The sequence below is a fragment of the Amblyomma mixtum genome, chromosome 8 (genome assembly GCF_055824585.1).
Source record: "Amblyomma mixtum isolate Tamu chromosome 8, ASM5582458v1, whole genome shotgun sequence".
Taxonomy (NCBI): domain Eukaryota; kingdom Metazoa; phylum Arthropoda; class Arachnida; order Ixodida; family Ixodidae; genus Amblyomma; species Amblyomma mixtum.
Genome location: NC_143019.1, coordinates 20851750 through 20868066, shown reverse-complemented (window position 1 = coordinate 20868066; position 16317 = coordinate 20851750). Strand labels below are relative to the sequence as shown.

The 16317-nt window shown below is 43.9% G+C and overlaps 1 protein-coding gene across 2 annotated transcripts; it reads right to left on the bottom strand.

Annotated features, from left to right (window-relative positions):
- Window positions 1-91: 91 nt before the first annotated feature.
- Window positions 92-15896, bottom strand: LOC149331612 (uncharacterized). Of its 2 annotated transcripts, none has more exons than XM_089556787.1 (10): window positions 15447-15896; window positions 15197-15358; window positions 15018-15073; window positions 14739-14830; window positions 12962-13122; window positions 11349-11370; window positions 10856-11047; window positions 8176-8452; window positions 4507-5311; window positions 92-1465 (listed from the first exon to the last, which is right to left on the bottom strand). In XM_089556787.1, exons 1-10 carry the CDS (start codon window positions 15595-15597, stop codon window positions 1344-1346), a joined length of 2040 nt encoding a protein of 679 aa, XP_089412913.1. In that variant the 5' UTR covers window positions 15598-15896; the 3' UTR covers window positions 92-1343. The 2 variants fall into 2 exon arrangements, with proteins under 2 accessions (XP_089412913.1, XP_089412912.1); XM_089556786.1 differs by having other exon boundaries at window positions 92-1474; window positions 15447-15891.
- Window positions 15897-16317: the final 421 nt, after the last annotated feature.

The window sequence follows — 16317 nt, the reverse complement described above, 5'->3', positions numbered from 1 at the left end:
TGCGGTGCTCGTCGTAGCCTGCGATTACGTTACGCAGATGGCGCCACATGTTCCGCGCACAAAACAAGATTTTCACGATTTGGTAGCATGGGTTTACTTGCTTTCATAAACTCACCAGCAACATCTCCAATGAGCGCGGGCAACAACACCATACTTGAAAAACTTGCAAGAACACTCCACATGATTTTATAGTACCAAATATATATTTTTTTCACAAAATATATAGTGCATACTCCAGACACCTGCTGCAGGTCCATAATATCTACAACAGTAGAGATTATCTAACAAGAAAAACACGAAGATCCTGAACCACTAATTTTGAAATCCAATCAGCACTAGAACAAATGCATTTTTTCTGCGAAGTTTCTTCCTACTGAATAACATTTCCCATCACAGAGAAAAACCAATCTATGCTGCTAGCATAACACAGATAACTCAGATAACTCCCAATGACATGCATAATAACTCCACTTCGCAATTGTAAGTTCGCGCTAGTCTCCAAAACTGTGTCCTACAACTGCAAGATATATTTCCGACGCAAATAACTAAGGATTAGAAACTTTAAGCAATGCCACGATCAACAAGTTTTCCAGAGGCGCCTCTTGCATATGACATATGGCAGACAGTCTGCCGCTACACTGCTGCATATTCCACTCTTGTTGACCGAAGATTATGTTGAGTACGACAAGTGGTGACCATAAACAGCTCTAACTGTTCACGAAAGTAGAGAACAGACACATTTTCAGTGGCCCATTGAAAATAGGCAACCCTAGAATGCTACTCGAGAGACTGTGCATAACACAAGGAGGATCCTTCCTGTGTTTAACCAAATCAACATGTTCAATGTTTCAAGACAAGCAGCACAATGTTGCCAAGGTGAATGCATCCCTACAACATTTGATGAACAAGAAGGTGGACTGAATATTCCATCTTTCTGCAGGACACTGTTCTGACCAGTCTGAACACATTCTGTGATGTTTCGGGGCACACAAGCCAAACAGTTTAGCTTGACCAACCATGCAACACAAGGGCACCCTGACAACAGAACTGGAACGCAGTTCCCATAGCAGAGGAATGTCTTCCCTGAGCACTCCTGAAATGAATGTCCACACTACAAGCTGCACACACGATGGACGTTGAGCAAGCCTGGTCCCATCAAGTCAAGTTCGTGTCGAAGACATGATCACGGAGATTTGAATGTCCACACGCTGTCAGAGCAGGACTTCAACAGGGGCCACAAAACGCACTTTGGTGAGGGGCACAAACCCCGAGGATTCTGCCAGTAGTCCTCGATGGTCCTACACTCTTTCACGACGGACTTCCACCAATTCAGTGGCGTTCATTCACTTTGACATGCGCAGGCGTCCCTTCCACTTGTTTGATTCCTGCTCCCTCAGACGCCGTCGCTGAAGAGCTTCCGCTCGCTTCTTGGCGATTTCTTCAGGAGTGCATCTCTTCACGGGTGCTGGTTGCGCTACAGCAAAGGAAAAGAAAAAGAAGCAAGCAACCTGGGTGAGTAAATGTGCGCAGTACGCAGTGAAAAATTTGTCAGCAATGTCAATGCAGGTGTCACAGACAAGACAACTACTGAACCAGCGCAACGGCACAAGGCCATTGCACTGGTTCACTATGAATTATGCATGACCAACTAGCCCGCCAGTTCATATTGTACAAACAAGTGGCATAGACCAAACATTGCCAAATGAGTGCCCTGAAATAACATCTTCCTTGTTAAAGAAGCAACCCAATATATATATATATATATATATATATACTGTATTTTCCGGTGTACAAGACGCACCCGTGTATAAGACGCACCCCAATTTACCCAGTTAGGCTAGTGAGGCTTAATTAAACACGCTTTTGCGACCATCGCAAAATGCACCGTACATATGAGAAGTTCTTAAGCAACGCTAAGTGATCGAAAAAGGCAACACTCGCGCCATACCAGCCCACGTTTTAGCACAAAAGAAAAAAAAGCGAAAGAACTCTCTTTATGTCCATAACAATTTATTTTTACATAAAACCTTCAAAGTCTTCATCTTCGGATGCGCTATCGAAAAGGCAACACGTCTGAAGCATTCTCTTCGCACTACGTACTTGCAAAGGGTGACTAAAAAAAAAACATCGGCTTCTCTTGGCTTGTCTTGACAATGGCGAGAAGCCCGACTGTCGCCATCTTTTGGCATTTCACATTACCTTTGCTTGGGGCCTCCGAAACGGCCGCGCGTTTAAGATCCCGGAAGTGGTCAACCCCGCCGTTTCATGATAAAGTCTACCTAAAAAAGTTGCGCACGGCGGTCTCCATATTGAAGTGTTAACCATGTTACAACCGCGTTATTGGTAGTAATATTTTTTCGGTGAAAAAAGCTTGAACATGAACCTGAGTAATTTCTGAACTCGCAAAAAAAAACCGGAAAATTCGCATATAAGACGCACCCTTGTATAGGACGCACCAGCAAGATTTTTGAAAAAAAAAAAACGCGTCTTATACACCGGAAAATACGGTATATATATATGCACCACTAGCTTTAGTGTTCAGAAAACTTTGTGCACATTGGTTTTTAACAACAGACAGAATTTCCTATTTTTTAACTCAAGTCACGGAGCAAGACACAAGAAAACCAACAATGCATTTGACACATGGCACTAATGTTCTGCTGATGTCGTGAGCTCACTGTTTCCCTCTGCTCTCTCCCTCAGCTCCCCTTCCCTCGTTGACTTGCCTTTGAGCAGGCTTTCCCTTTGCACCACTGCTCTTGCAGTCACAATTAAATCAATACACCACCTGTTGTGATTACTTTGAAATGAAATTTTGGGTGCGAGCAACAGGATCAACATGTTCAATGACAGCACAAGAATGCTTGGCCAGAACACAGCCAATGAGGTGGGAATGTTTCACCAGACCCACAAAGCACTAGCCACATGCTCTATTTAGCAGAGTTGGTTCTCCTGTCTATTTTGCTCTGAGGTTAATGTATATTTTTACTTGAAGGCTCATCAGTTTGTTTCAGTGAATACAGAGTTCACTGATTTCTACGGTGATATCTGCAGTGTCTTTATGATGTTTGTCACAAAATACGGCGCGCATTTGGAAAAGAATGGACAGCTGGGCAAGTTTGTAATAATTCATCGTGTAATAATTCATTGCAAGAAGGGAATCTTGCCTGCGCACGCCATAGAAGCATCCAGAAGCTTGGAGAAACAGCCCCTGATTACCCATGGAGAGCCCTTAACCTTGTGCGTGCGGAGCGATGCCCTCTCCACTTTGCTCACAAGCAAAGGCGTGTTGTGTTGTGTTTAATGGCGCATAAGCAGCTAAGGCTATCATGCGCCAAGCTCACAAGCAACGGCGCTGTGTCATAAAGAAGCGATTCGAAATTAATGGAACCCGTCTCCATGCATGACCAATGGCGACTAGTGCCTCGGCTGGAGGGTGAAAGAGCGACTGAGCCATTGATGCTAAGAGTATGCGTACGCCTGCCTGGTGCAAAGTGACGAATAGATGTGACGGCACCTATAAATGAAGGACGTTCAGCATCATCAGTTAACCCGTGCAGTAATTCAAGCTTCGAACAAGAGCTCCGCATGACTCCTGGGTCAACAACACCCGCCCAGCCATGGACCTGTGAGGTAGCGCACGCCAGTCTTTAGGACAGCTTCGCTGTGACCTTCCGGTTGTCGCACTGCCTGGTGAACAAAATGTGTTCTCTTTTGTTTGCCTAGCTCGCGTATAAGTGCACTTTAACTGCAAGATTTCTCTTGTATTGCAGCCTCTGTTACATGTTGCGTTGCACTGTTTCGGAGAACACTGTGCATGTGTTCTTATGAGTGCTATGTAAATCTTCTGTATCATATCCTTGCTGTACAAAGCTTGTTTCTGTTTGCTAACCTTTGACTCCGACCGATTTTCTGGCTTGTGACCGGCAAAAGCTGGGCAATAAACGACTGCCGTCCTTTGTCACTTAGTGGCAGGTTCCTGGCTGAGCTTGCCACGCTGAGTCCAGGGCATCTCCTGAGAGACCAGAACAGGTACCCCCCCCTACTCCTAGGGTGCCTGGGAGTGCATGCAACTAGTGTGCTTTGTGATAATGTTAAAGACCATGCAATAGTTCTTTGGTGCTCTTCTGCTGGTCATGAGAGCTACTACACACCTCTTCCCCACTGCATGTTCACAAAAGGGCTCGATATGACTCAAAAATGATTTTGTGACCGCAAGTAGCAAAAAAACTGGCTGAAATTTCTGCAAAAATAGTTGATTTTCAAGCGCGCGCGATAGCTCTGGCTTTGCACTGCCACTCATGGCAAGGTTGGTATCACCGGAGAAGTATTTTAGTAACATTTTGTAATTAATCATTTAGAGCAATTCCAAGTAAGCATGCCAAATTTCATCGTTGTAGGACAAAAAATTTTAAAATTTGCCTCCGATCCCCACTTCCTCCCTCAACAAAAAGCTCTACGCCCCGCACACGAATATGTAAATGTGAAATTAAGTTGGACACTCACATTCAACCTCCTCCAACCACGACATGACCTCCGGTGTTGCCAGATCCGAGTCGTCGTCACCAAAGTCCAGGCCAGTCTCGCCAGTCCTTGCCGTCGTAGACACACTCATATTTCCAGAACGTGATGAGCTAAGAGAGGTGTGTCTCGACGGAGACCTCGAATTCTGGTGCAACTTCAACGTCATAGGAATGCGATGCGGCGAAGGAGATGGTCGCTTCTCAGCTACTGGTGCCTTCACTAGAGGTGGAGCACACCTCTGAAGAACCACCTGGACTGACCTAGCAAGCGAGTTTTGGGCACAGGTGACAGGTTTCTGATTCACTGCACGCGACGAAGATGGAGCCAGAGGTTTTGCCATCGAATATGAGCTGCCCTTTGATGCTGTAATAAAATTCGTGGCATTATGGGACACTACAGGTCGCGCTGAGACTAGCGTGTTCCTGTTTATTTCCTTTGGTACGGCAATTTTTTTCACTGGGGCATAGTCTGCAAGACGACACTGAGCAGTCGACCCCTTCGAAACTTCGGCCTTTGACGCTGACACGGAGATGGTCGTTGAGGAGGTAGTGGATGTACTGCTGGAAGACCTGAATGCCGATACGATGGCGAGAGAAGACGTGGCCGCAGATGTTGCAGGGGCCTTGAACAGAGGCGGAACAGAGTTCGCTGCGACTTTGGCGTCTAGTTGTTGCTGCTGCTCTAAGGTGCTGCAGATTTGGTCAAGAAACTCATCTTCGTCGTCATCCTCGAACAGAGCTTCTGTCGACGACTTCCTCGAGCTTGCTTCCAGGGGTTGTGGTGGTGCCTAAGGAATCGAAATAAATGAAGTAAAACGGTTTCTTCAACTTCTAACGCAAGTGTTCAAAATAAAACATCATGGCTAACCTCATTTCAAAATTTCTTCAAGAAAATAACATTATGCCGCAACACCAGCATGGCTTTAGGAAAGGGTTTTCTACGATTACTCAGTTAGTCACTGCTTACGTCGTGGATAGGGCCAGCCAGGTAGACTTAATTTTCTTGGATTTCAGCAAGGCTTTCGACCTAGTACACCATAATAAATTAACTGAGAAACTTCAACTGATAGGACTGCCAGACTATTATTGCTTGGGTATTGATGTATTTAATGTAATGCAAACAGTACGTAACTATTAATGGAGATGATTCTTGCGCTCTTCCGGTCACATCTGGTGTCCCTCAGGGCAGTGTGCTTGGGCCGCTGTTGTTTTTGATATATTGCAACAATATTGTAGATGTGGTTGATGAACCTGTACAGATTCGCATGTATGCTGATGACTGTATTATTTTCAATGAGATCCAATCAGCTGACGATCAGGCAATGCTAAACACGTCTCTTAATAGTATCCACGCATGGTGTAATCGGGCCGCTGTAGTTTTTGATATATTGCAACAATATTGTAGATGTGGTTGATGAACCTGTACAGATTCGCATGTATGCTGATGACTGTATTGTTTTCAATGAGGTCCGATCAGCTGACGATCAGGCAATGCTAAACAGGTCTCTTAATAGTATCCACGCATGGTGTAATCAATGGGGCATGAAACTTAACTTTGAAAAAACTGTCCTACTACATGTTACAAGAAAACTTAATCCATTTAAACGCTCTTTTTTTCTGGGTTCAGGAGAAATTACTGAAGTAAATGAATATAAATATCTCAGTGTTACATTAACAAACAACTTAAGCTGGAACACTCACATTTCTAACACTTGCTCGTTTCCCTTACGAAAACTTTGCTTGTTGCGCCATAAACTAAAAGATACAATACTTTCATGTTAAGAGACTAGCATATGAAACCTTTATACGGACTAAATTAAAATATGCGTGCACTGTATGGGACCCGTACACTGTCACTAACATAAAAGCACTTGAGTGAATCCAAAGGAAAGCTATGCGACTCATGTTTTTGCAATAAAATCGAACTGCTTCCGTCTCTGCATTAATGCAGTCGAATTCAATACCGACCCTTTAGTCCCGGCGCAAGTTTCTTCGGTTGAAATTCTTATTTTATTTAACCATAAACTTGGAATAAATTTTTCGCCGTATCTTAATCTACAGAACACCAGAAACCTGATACTCCCAACCCCTTTCTCTGACCCCGTACTTTGCAAAGACTACTTTATTTCAGCACTCTTGCCTTCCGCAAACCATCCATGAATGGAACAGCTTACCAGCTTCGTGTGTAACCATTGTAAGCTCTTGACCTGATAAGTGACCACTGTAAGCTTATTTTTTAGCTTGTTTTGTTAGTGTTCTTTTCTTTTTTTTGCCTTTCCCGCTGTTGGTGTTCTGTTTGCACCTTGGTATTATAGCTCAATTTGTGATCTGTTTCTGTATCCACTCCTGCTTGGGCCTCACGGCCTGCAGTATGTCATAAATAAAATAATAAGGGAGTAATTACTCATTGGCATCCACCCGAGCGCAGCCATACGGCTACAAAGGAAAGCTATACAGCTTTCTCAGAAACTTCGCAGTTAAAGAAAAATTCGTCCTGGTCCGGGGTTCGAACCCCGGACCAGGACGAATTTTTCTTTAACTGCGAAGTTTCTGAGAAAGCTGTATAGCTTTCCTTTGTAGCCGTATGGCTGTGCTCGGGTGGATGCCAAACCCTACCATAAGCTTGCCGTCCTGGTTAGCTCAATTGGTAGAGCGACTGCTCCGGTGTAGCGGTGGTCCTGGGTTCGAACCCCGGACCAGGACGAATTTTTCTTTAACTGCGAAGTTTCTGAGAAAGCTGTATAGCTTTCCTTTGTAGCCGTATGGCTGCGCTCGGGTGGATGCCAATGAGTAATTACTCCCTTATTACAAATCTACTCCACCTTGGGGGATTCCCCTAAAACATTTGACCAATAAATAAAATAAATAAATAAAATAAATTTGTGCAGACAACGAACCTACACTTTACAGGCCAGCGATACTGCATGAGTCAGCAGACCATATGACACCCGAAATGCAATGAGTGACAAGTTTGACGCGTGCAGCCACCAGACGAGGGGCAGAGAGCTGCCACGATGGCTTCCCCACAGTACTTATGTGCAAAGGGGCGAAGCATTCGAAAATGACGAGAAAAAGATTTTGGTTATTTTCGTCATTGACGTCAACGAACCGGATGCGTAGTGAAGTTCCTTCCACACTTAAGACAGCCCAAACACGAATTGAATTATGCAAGCACTAGAAAAGGATCTGTTCAGATCTTGTACCAAAAAATACTAATCAACATTTTTCTGAAGTGAAATTGCCAATGAATGTCTCTGTACCTCATTCAACACTCATATTTTTTTCAAAATTAGCCGGTTTGGATCCTACATTTTCCTGGATAATACATTGTTGTTTAAATGTGTCAACGAGGTATTACTGCACTTCATGTCACCCCAAGTAACTATTAAGTGTATTAATCTACCACCGGCCACACAAGTGAATTTACTACATGGTGAGCTGCAGTAGTTTGGTCAATAAGCACAGCTGCTCTATGATTACTACGTTCACTACATAGTGAGCAAGACTACTTTATAAAGAACAAAAATTTTTAAAAAAAAGCGAATGCCTGCACTACCACCATCTGTTACTGACGGAAAGACAGCAGAGGTCAGACAAGCCTTCGTTATCAACCAAGCTGTTGAAGCAAGCCGGTGCAAGCAAAAAGTATTACCTCCACTGCCGGTGCGGGCTTCTCGACCTTGACTGGCGCAGGACGTAGAGGCGAAGGTGTCTTGTTGAGTAACATCATCGACAGCCGTGGCGACTTGCGAGTGGCACTCATTAGCCTGTTTGGTGTGGAACGACCATCTTGACGCTGCCGAGGAGATGACATGGTTGGCGTCTTGCGCAATGGTGCTGAACTGGTGCTCGAAACCGTCGGTACGTCACAGGCGGTGCCTGGCGATGGTTGCACTCTGCTTGAACGAGTTGGTGTCTTGAAAGGTTTCCTGAAAAACGCCAAATGCAGAGAATAAAACCTGAAATTCAAGCCGTTAACACACTGCCTGCCAAGTAGAACTACCATTCAAGCTATTACCAAAACAACTCTTGCTTCTAATATCCCGCTGGGACATGAAAATGAGCTTGCCCTAAAAACTGTACTGAAAGCATCTGATTGACACACAGGTAAAATGGTACACAAAATTAACTGTTGTGGACTTTTGACTAATAAAATGCACTGTTTTGCAAAAATGTGATGCCTTAAGGAGCTAATTTAAATATTAACTCTTTCCCTACCATGGGGAAAATGACCATTTTCAGAAGGTTTCAGTACATTTTTTTTTCTGTAAAAACTACTGAATTCAGTATTGATTGCAATACCTAAAAACAGAGCTGAATAAAGGTGCTTTCTATTAATATACATTTAAACAACAAATTGCATGTTGCAACAAAAAATTTTATTTGCTAAAAACGATACTTAAAAAAAATTCAACAAAACTTGCAAAACGCGCTTGTATATTAAAAGAAAGAAATGTTAAAAATTTTCTGAAATATGCAAAATGTTTGCTTGTCTATTGGCCACTCTCTGCAAAAAAAAAATCATTTCTATCTGGAATAGTATTGTTGCCACAAAAGAATAACTGTAAACCCTATCGTTGTGCATCGGAGCGCGGCCGACTGTGTTTCAGGCTAGTTTCCATCATCACCGATGTGAAAACTTAATCATCTTCAGCACCTTGCAACATTTTCAGGCTCGTTGTTGCACAGGACGTCGATTAAATCACTCGCAGACGAAATGGAGTCCTGAGATTTGCGATGTCTTAAAGCGCGTGCCGCGCATGCAGAGGCTACCAAGCGACTTCAATGGTACCGCATCTTTGGAGTGGTTTCAAAAAATGCCGTTTTGTAGGGGCAAAAAAAAACTACATCGGAAACAAAACTTCAGTTCTCCGTCTACAAGCCAGATGCGCATCGTGCCTGTAAGCAATGCGGAAGGCTCCGAAGTCAAGCGGCGAAGGCGTCATCTGCGGGCAACATGGCTGGCAATGAGCGCAGGTCCGCGTCTTCATTTCTTCGCAGCGCGTTAAAAAGTGCCCCCTCGTGAGACAAAAGAAAACTACATTGGAAACAAAATTTTGGTTTCTGGCCTACAAACTACATCTGCAGCGTGGTAATTAGCAACGTAGAAGGTTTTGAAATCCGGGCATGAAATTATCGTTAGCGGGCTAACGATGCTCTATGGGCGTGGTAGGGAAAGAGTTAAATGATGTTGTGCAGGGCTATTTGGCCAGAAGAAAGTGTCCCGGATAGAGATATCAGGCGCACTCTCAAGTGAGAAACATGAATTGCTTTCAGCCAACACTTTTCCCACCTTATCTTAATGTGGGAAACAAAGCGACATACTCTAATGCACTGCACTAGGATATGACGCCAGGCATGCTCACGAGTCCTGAATAAGTTTGGTTTGGTTTACTGGGGTTTAACGTCCCAAAGCGACTGAGGCTATGAGAGACGCCGTAGTGGAGGGCTCCGGAAATTTCGACCACCTGGGGTTCTTTAACGTGCACTGATATCGCACAGCACACGGGCCTCTGGAATTTCGCCTTCATTGAAATTCAGCCGCCGCGGCCGGGATCGAACCCGCGACTTTCGGGTCAGTAGCCGAGCGCCGTAGCCACTGAGCCACCGCAGCGAGGCCGAGTCCTGAATAAGGAACAGCTGTGGCACAGTACAAAAGGCACAGTGAGAATCAAATAGGTGCTGCTACTATTGCTAACTTGCTGTTAGCCTCACAAAAAGTCTGCATCAGCTGCACCATCTCAAGATGAGTGTTACACACATTGACCCTACACAACGAAATCCAATGAATCTCAGAAAAAAAACAAAAAAAACTCTGCCGACGTCACTACAACATTCACTGGCCCCGATGCACTGCAATTCTAATGGTCAAAGTTCAGCTTCACAGTTTCTGCAAAGTTGAATCGATTTCCAACTGTGTGAAACCAATTACTGTTCAAGTGTGTTCACGCGTAGGCTGCAAACACACTTTGAAAACATTTCAACATCTCAGTATTCATCCAGCTCTACAAACTGAATTCGCTTTCGCACTGTTTACATAGCATTACGCAGGACCCCGTATAAGATGCACCGCGATTCCAACAAGTTTGTCCTCGCCTGTAGGCACATTGCTACAGTTCTCTGAAATCCCATCCACACTGGTACTGTCAGCATGGCAAGCAAACCTTTCAAGCAGTACAATAATGCGCCACCCGTAATTGCAAAAGCAAGCATGGGAGACAAACTACGGTGCACTTGACAATATCAGCTCAGCACTTATCACAACGGGTTCGCACAACAGCACTCCGCACCTACCCCACCACCTCACTACATCTCGCTTCAAAAACTAGTACCTTGCGGATAAGGGAAGCTCGATGTCTTGCGTTGCGGCAGCCAAAATGCTTTCGTCGCCCATCAGCCACGTGTCGTAGTCCTCATCGTCAACCGTCGACTCCTCAACTGGCACAACGGCCTCTGCAGCGACGCTGGCACCATCTTTCTGGGATGCGATGTCTTCTTCCACGTGACTTGCAGTTGAGTCATTGCTATTTCCAGATTGTGTAGTGATTATGATTAAGTACATAAGAATAAAAAGGTCGATAATGACTAGCTTAAGTTTTAAGCAAGAATGCTGGCACCCTTTGCAAGTTCTTGTACGGCATATCCGCAGAGGTAAATACAGCTGAAGTAAACTATTAGTGGATCTCCAAAGAACTGAGCTGTCTGGTTTAATTAATTAAAATATTAAAATGTACAATACACCAGCTCCTAGCCTGTGCACAATAAGTGCAGAACTAATTAACAGCATAATGCTTTGTTTGCAGATGTATAAGAAATTGCACTTACAGTATATCGCTACTTGCAGCATCTGCAATGTCAAAAGAGCAAAAGAAAGAGACAACATAAGCCCTCACTAACTGCACTTACTTACAAAAAATTTTTGTTGGTTTATTTTAGAGTTGCGTACCAACAACAACAAAAAAAGAACAACAAAAAGAGGTGAAAGTCGGTACGCTGACATGCGTTCTCGTGTTGCCACAGTCTTCACAGATCACCTATAGAATGAAGCTGAATCATACGGGTGCAAATATCTGCATTCAAATAAGGAGGCAGAATCACACAACCAGTAGTACTATCAATAATAACGTTATTATCATCATCAGCCAGATCATGTACACTGTGGCAGAAAGGCACCTCTCAGCGTTCTCCAAACATCACTCTCTGCAACACACCATGACCACCTTATCCACTAATTTCATCTCTCCAGCTGACTTTTCACTTCCCCCAGTTACGCTGAAAAAGAAGCAGGGGTAACAAAAAAGCTCTTTCTCATTACTGCAACTTACAAAAACAAAATTCCCCCTTTCAAAAAAAAACCTTGTTCCCTGTGCATACTGCCAACATATATCAGCAGGCCTATTGTTTTCAACACCCCACAACAAGGTGGTTCATCAACAACTGGGCTGCTTCATTATGAGACGAACAAAAGAACAAAAGTGACATTTGCAAAATATAAGTGACACCCTTGCATGGCAATCGAGACACAGTAAATGTAAAACTTACTAAAAAAAATTTTAGGGACAACTATCTGTAAACAAATTAGTCACAAAAATGCCAACTTACAGCTGCATCACATTTTCGAACATATCTAAATTGCTGAGAGCGACCCAGTTCCAACTTGAATAATATTCACAATAGAAAAAAAAAAATGTCGGTTTTCAAACAGAAACTAGCACAGAAAATCTGGTTCTATACCTTGAAAGACAACAATGGCACAGTGTATACAAAACAATGGTCAAGCATCATCAACTCCACACTAACAAAAGCAGCACATGCCAATGAATTCAAATACAGAGCCTTTTCCAGCGTCGCCATTCAAAGCAACCACAAAAGAATGAAGGGGAGAATGAAGGAAGGAATGAAAGAAGAAAAGTTTATGTAAAAAAGGCAAGAATGAAGAAACACTGATGCTTTCAACAGGTCCTTTTTTCCCAGCACAATTGCAGCGTGGAATGAACTACCCGAACAATAGCCTCCGAGCACCACGCACTTAAATTTAGGACTAAACTTGCTGCCCATCTCAACAAATAACTACATCTCTTTGATCTTTGCGTGATTTGTTATTCTTTCGAGTTTATGCAATTGTGGTCCATGTTGCATTTTTTTTAATAATATTGTACTTATACTGCTTATAGTTTGTTTTAGGAGTTTTTGAATTTTGCTTTGTTACAATCTATGGTATCCTTGTATTGTTATTGTATTAATGTATTGTAGTGCCTGTTCTCGTTTTTCTATTACTGACCCTTAATACATAAGAAATGTTATCGATCTCCCCCCCTCCACTTATGTAATACCCCACTTAGGGGGCCTTTAAGGAATAATAAATGATGATGAAAGAGAGAAAGAAAGGAGGAAAAAGGGAAACGCAGGGATAGCCAGCCCAGAGTAGCCAGCCCGACCTTGAGTGTCCCGAGGAGCGCTCCTCGCAGCCACTGTTGGCAAGAAGCCGTTCTGCTTGGACTGCTGCACTATGTCCCACAGTTCCTGCATCTGGGCCATGACCGCCTGTGCACTGCTGCTGGTGGCACTGGTTCCCTTCCTCGTGCCTCCTTTCTTCTTCCTGCAAGACCCACCACTTCAGAGCCTGCCTGCCAAGCACAAGGTTGCACGATCAAATCCCAGCCACGGTGGCTGGGCTTCAATGAAGGCAGATAAAAAAAAAAAAAAAGAAAGACTCGAGAGGGCCTGTGTGACGTGTGGTGTTAGTGGATGCTAAAGAACCCTAGGTGGTCAAAAATAAATCTTGGAGCCCTCCATTACAGCTTCCTTCATAGCCCACACATCGCCCATACCATATTGCCTTCCCAGAAATCACACAACAGGAATACACCAGGCCCAGTAACAAGCAGTTCCTCAGCTTTCTTTTTGGCAGAATTTACCAGCGAATGTAAGAGAGGAATAATTTATGGTTCCCCCATGATGTCACAGCAATCAAAAAAAAAAATTGCAATGCTTGGTTTATGGTTTACGGGGGTTCAATGTCCCAAAGCGACTCAAGCTATGAGGGGCGCCGTAGTAAAGGGACCTGGAAATTTCGACCACCCGGGGTTCTTTAACATGCACTGACATTGCACAGTACACGGGCCTCTAGAATTTTGCCTCCATTGAAATTCGACCACTGCGGCCGGGATCGAAACCGCCCTTTGAAATGCTTCAAAAGAATGGTTCACTCAAATAAGTTATCCTCATGAGCAAAGCTGCACCAACCGTAGGACAGAGGCTATCCCAGTAATATTAAATCAGTCCTGCCCAGTGCCAGCTGCAGCCACTATATGACCCTAACAGCTCACTGGATGTCTGTTTCCTAAACTAGATGTCCCATCTAATAACATTTTCTCTACTTGGTATCAACTAGGATACCATTAACTCCATACTATTCTTCCGTCTCTCGACATTACTCCTCTCATTTTCCTTTTCACAGCCTGCTGCAATGTCAATTTAATTTCACAACTTTTCATCAGCCTCCAAGCTCCTGTCCCATAGGTAAGCACTGCCAGGATACAAGTATCCCTCGAGAGAAAACTATATACGGTTCTATCCTGCCAGTTGCAACCAAATAACTATTCCCACCACAAACTGGAATGTTAAAATTTTGCATGGCCATGGAAGCTGCTACACATACTAACATTTTCGGAATCCCCACAGGAAAGAAACAGCACCCTAGAGGCTTTACTAGAGGTACAATAAACAAAAACAACCTGTTATAGCACAGGATGTGGCAACCATACTGTTAATACGCCTGTTTTTATTCTGTCATTTGGCTGACAGAATGACAGGCATACAAGGAATAAGAGAAGATTCCACATCTACAGCTCAAAAGAACAGCACACACACAACTATGCAAATCTAAACAAAAAGACTACATTTCTTGAATAAACCAGCAGTTCCTCTAGAGGTAGCCAATGAAATCACAGATAGTAACTAGCTGACATGTCCTGAAAAAAGTATCAAGCATATCCAGGAACAAAATGTCTACAACGTATCTAAAAAAAACTACCTGCAAATGTTGAAGACTAGCATTATTAATGATTTTCTTCCTACTTAACTGAGGTGCCCTCAAAAAGTAAGCCTCCCACAACTAATAGTCTCGCCTGTCGCGGATTTCTCTTCGAAGGCATCGGATACCGCAAACATGCAAACGAAAGTTTCCAAAGTCATGAACTGATTCAAATTCACCTTGGAGTCGGAACATGGCCAAGGGTCGAAGCCGTGACAAAGTTTGGACTAATGATGCTCAGCGCTGACGTTGTCGGCTTGGTTTCTTGGGGCTGAAAGTCGGCACATATATTGAAGGTCTTAATGAAAGCGCCATTAAGTCTTGCTAGTACGATCGAAACGTGCCAAGCGCAGCAAAATATCATTACCGGAGACAACCACAAACAAACAAACAAAAAGTAAAGCGCTGAGCTCGAAGATGAGGGTGCTGTTCGATACCAACACTTTAAATGAGCTTACCTTTGAGCGGAACAGCTTGACCAAGCTCTGCACGTCTGATCTACCGGGAGATTTAGCTGCGGATGTGGAAACAAAACGACACCCCTTTAAAGTCCCTTGATGACCTTTTGGGGACTTTAGTATCCCTTCTACATACAAGAATTTGATAGAGAGGTATGCAACCACGCCGTATTTAATACCTGCAACCAGCCTGTTACGCGGTGAGCTGCAGTCCCAAGTGACATCGCTGTTAACGACATCTTGTGAACAGAGGAACTCTTCGACGGTCAAGTTGTCGAGATCAACTGGGGCATTGTCGTACGTTTGCTCGTGGAAATTCTGCGGGCTGCATTCGTTGGAACCTGAAGGCAGACAGGCCATTGTTAATATGCGAATGCAAGCATTTTTTCCCCCTTATTTTTCTTTAATTGCAGCACTTTAATGTCCTACCATTCGGCGTTGAGCGAAGTCTGTGGGGAGTCGACTTCGGTTTTCCTAAACGGCGCTTGGGCGTCGCCAAAGCGCTTGACATTTCTTTAGGCGGTGAACTTTTCGGCTTCTTCATCTTGAAACAGTCAGTGATCTGCCTATCCAATGACATGATCAGAACTCTGAAACGCGGCGTAGTCCACTGAACCCATATGACCGGCACAACGACAATCGAAATCTTTCCGCCATATGCAATCAGCCTTTGGCGATGCCGATGCGGCCCGCGCAGCCCGCGTTAGTTATGCATTGTTATGTTTATGTTGTTCTTCACCAATGATGATGATGGCCGTCACCTCCGTTATGAAACAGTACCGCTATTCGTGCCCCAGAACTCATTCCAGAGCATGGAGGAAAGTAAGAACTCGTTCCAGAGCCTCCAGTTATTCCAAGCAATCGAGGAGATGAGTGAGAATCATTCGATGATACCTAAAGATGACGGCTTGCCAAGGCCTGCCAAGTGGGTTCGACGCTCACGGTCAGTAACAAGTTTCGAAGTAATGTGTTCATGACAGGTGTATGATAATATTGAACAGCAGGATGCTTCTGCTATCCTGCTGTTGTGCAGCCTGTAAATAAGGACGAAGGCACGAAGAAGACGACACCAATGACACCTTTCCGTGCATGAGTCTGTAGTTACAAATGGTCCGTAGTAGGCAGTTTCTGGTGAGAAACGAAAGCGCTGCTTTCTTTTCTAGCCTGAAAATTGTTTATGCACAACAAATCGGGCAAGACATTCATTCTTTTCTGCTCATATGGAGCCTAAAGGAAAGAACGTGCCTTAATTTTAGCCAACTTAGACAATTGCTAGAAGCTGCTTAAACAAAAAAAAGAG

Coding starts and splice junctions, on each gene's coding strand:
- LOC149331612 (XM_089556786.1), bottom strand. CDS start 15,597: ATGTCATTGGATAGGCAGATCACTGACTGTTTCAAGATGAAGAAGCCG. Junction 15,359..15,446: donor ACTTCGCTCAACGCCGAATG/GTAGGACATTAA, acceptor GTCTGCCTTCAG/GTTCCAACGAATGCAGCCCG. Junction 5,312..8,175: donor AGCCCGCACCGGCAGTGGAG/GTAATACTTTTT, acceptor TCGATTCCTTAG/GCACCACCACAACCCCTGGA.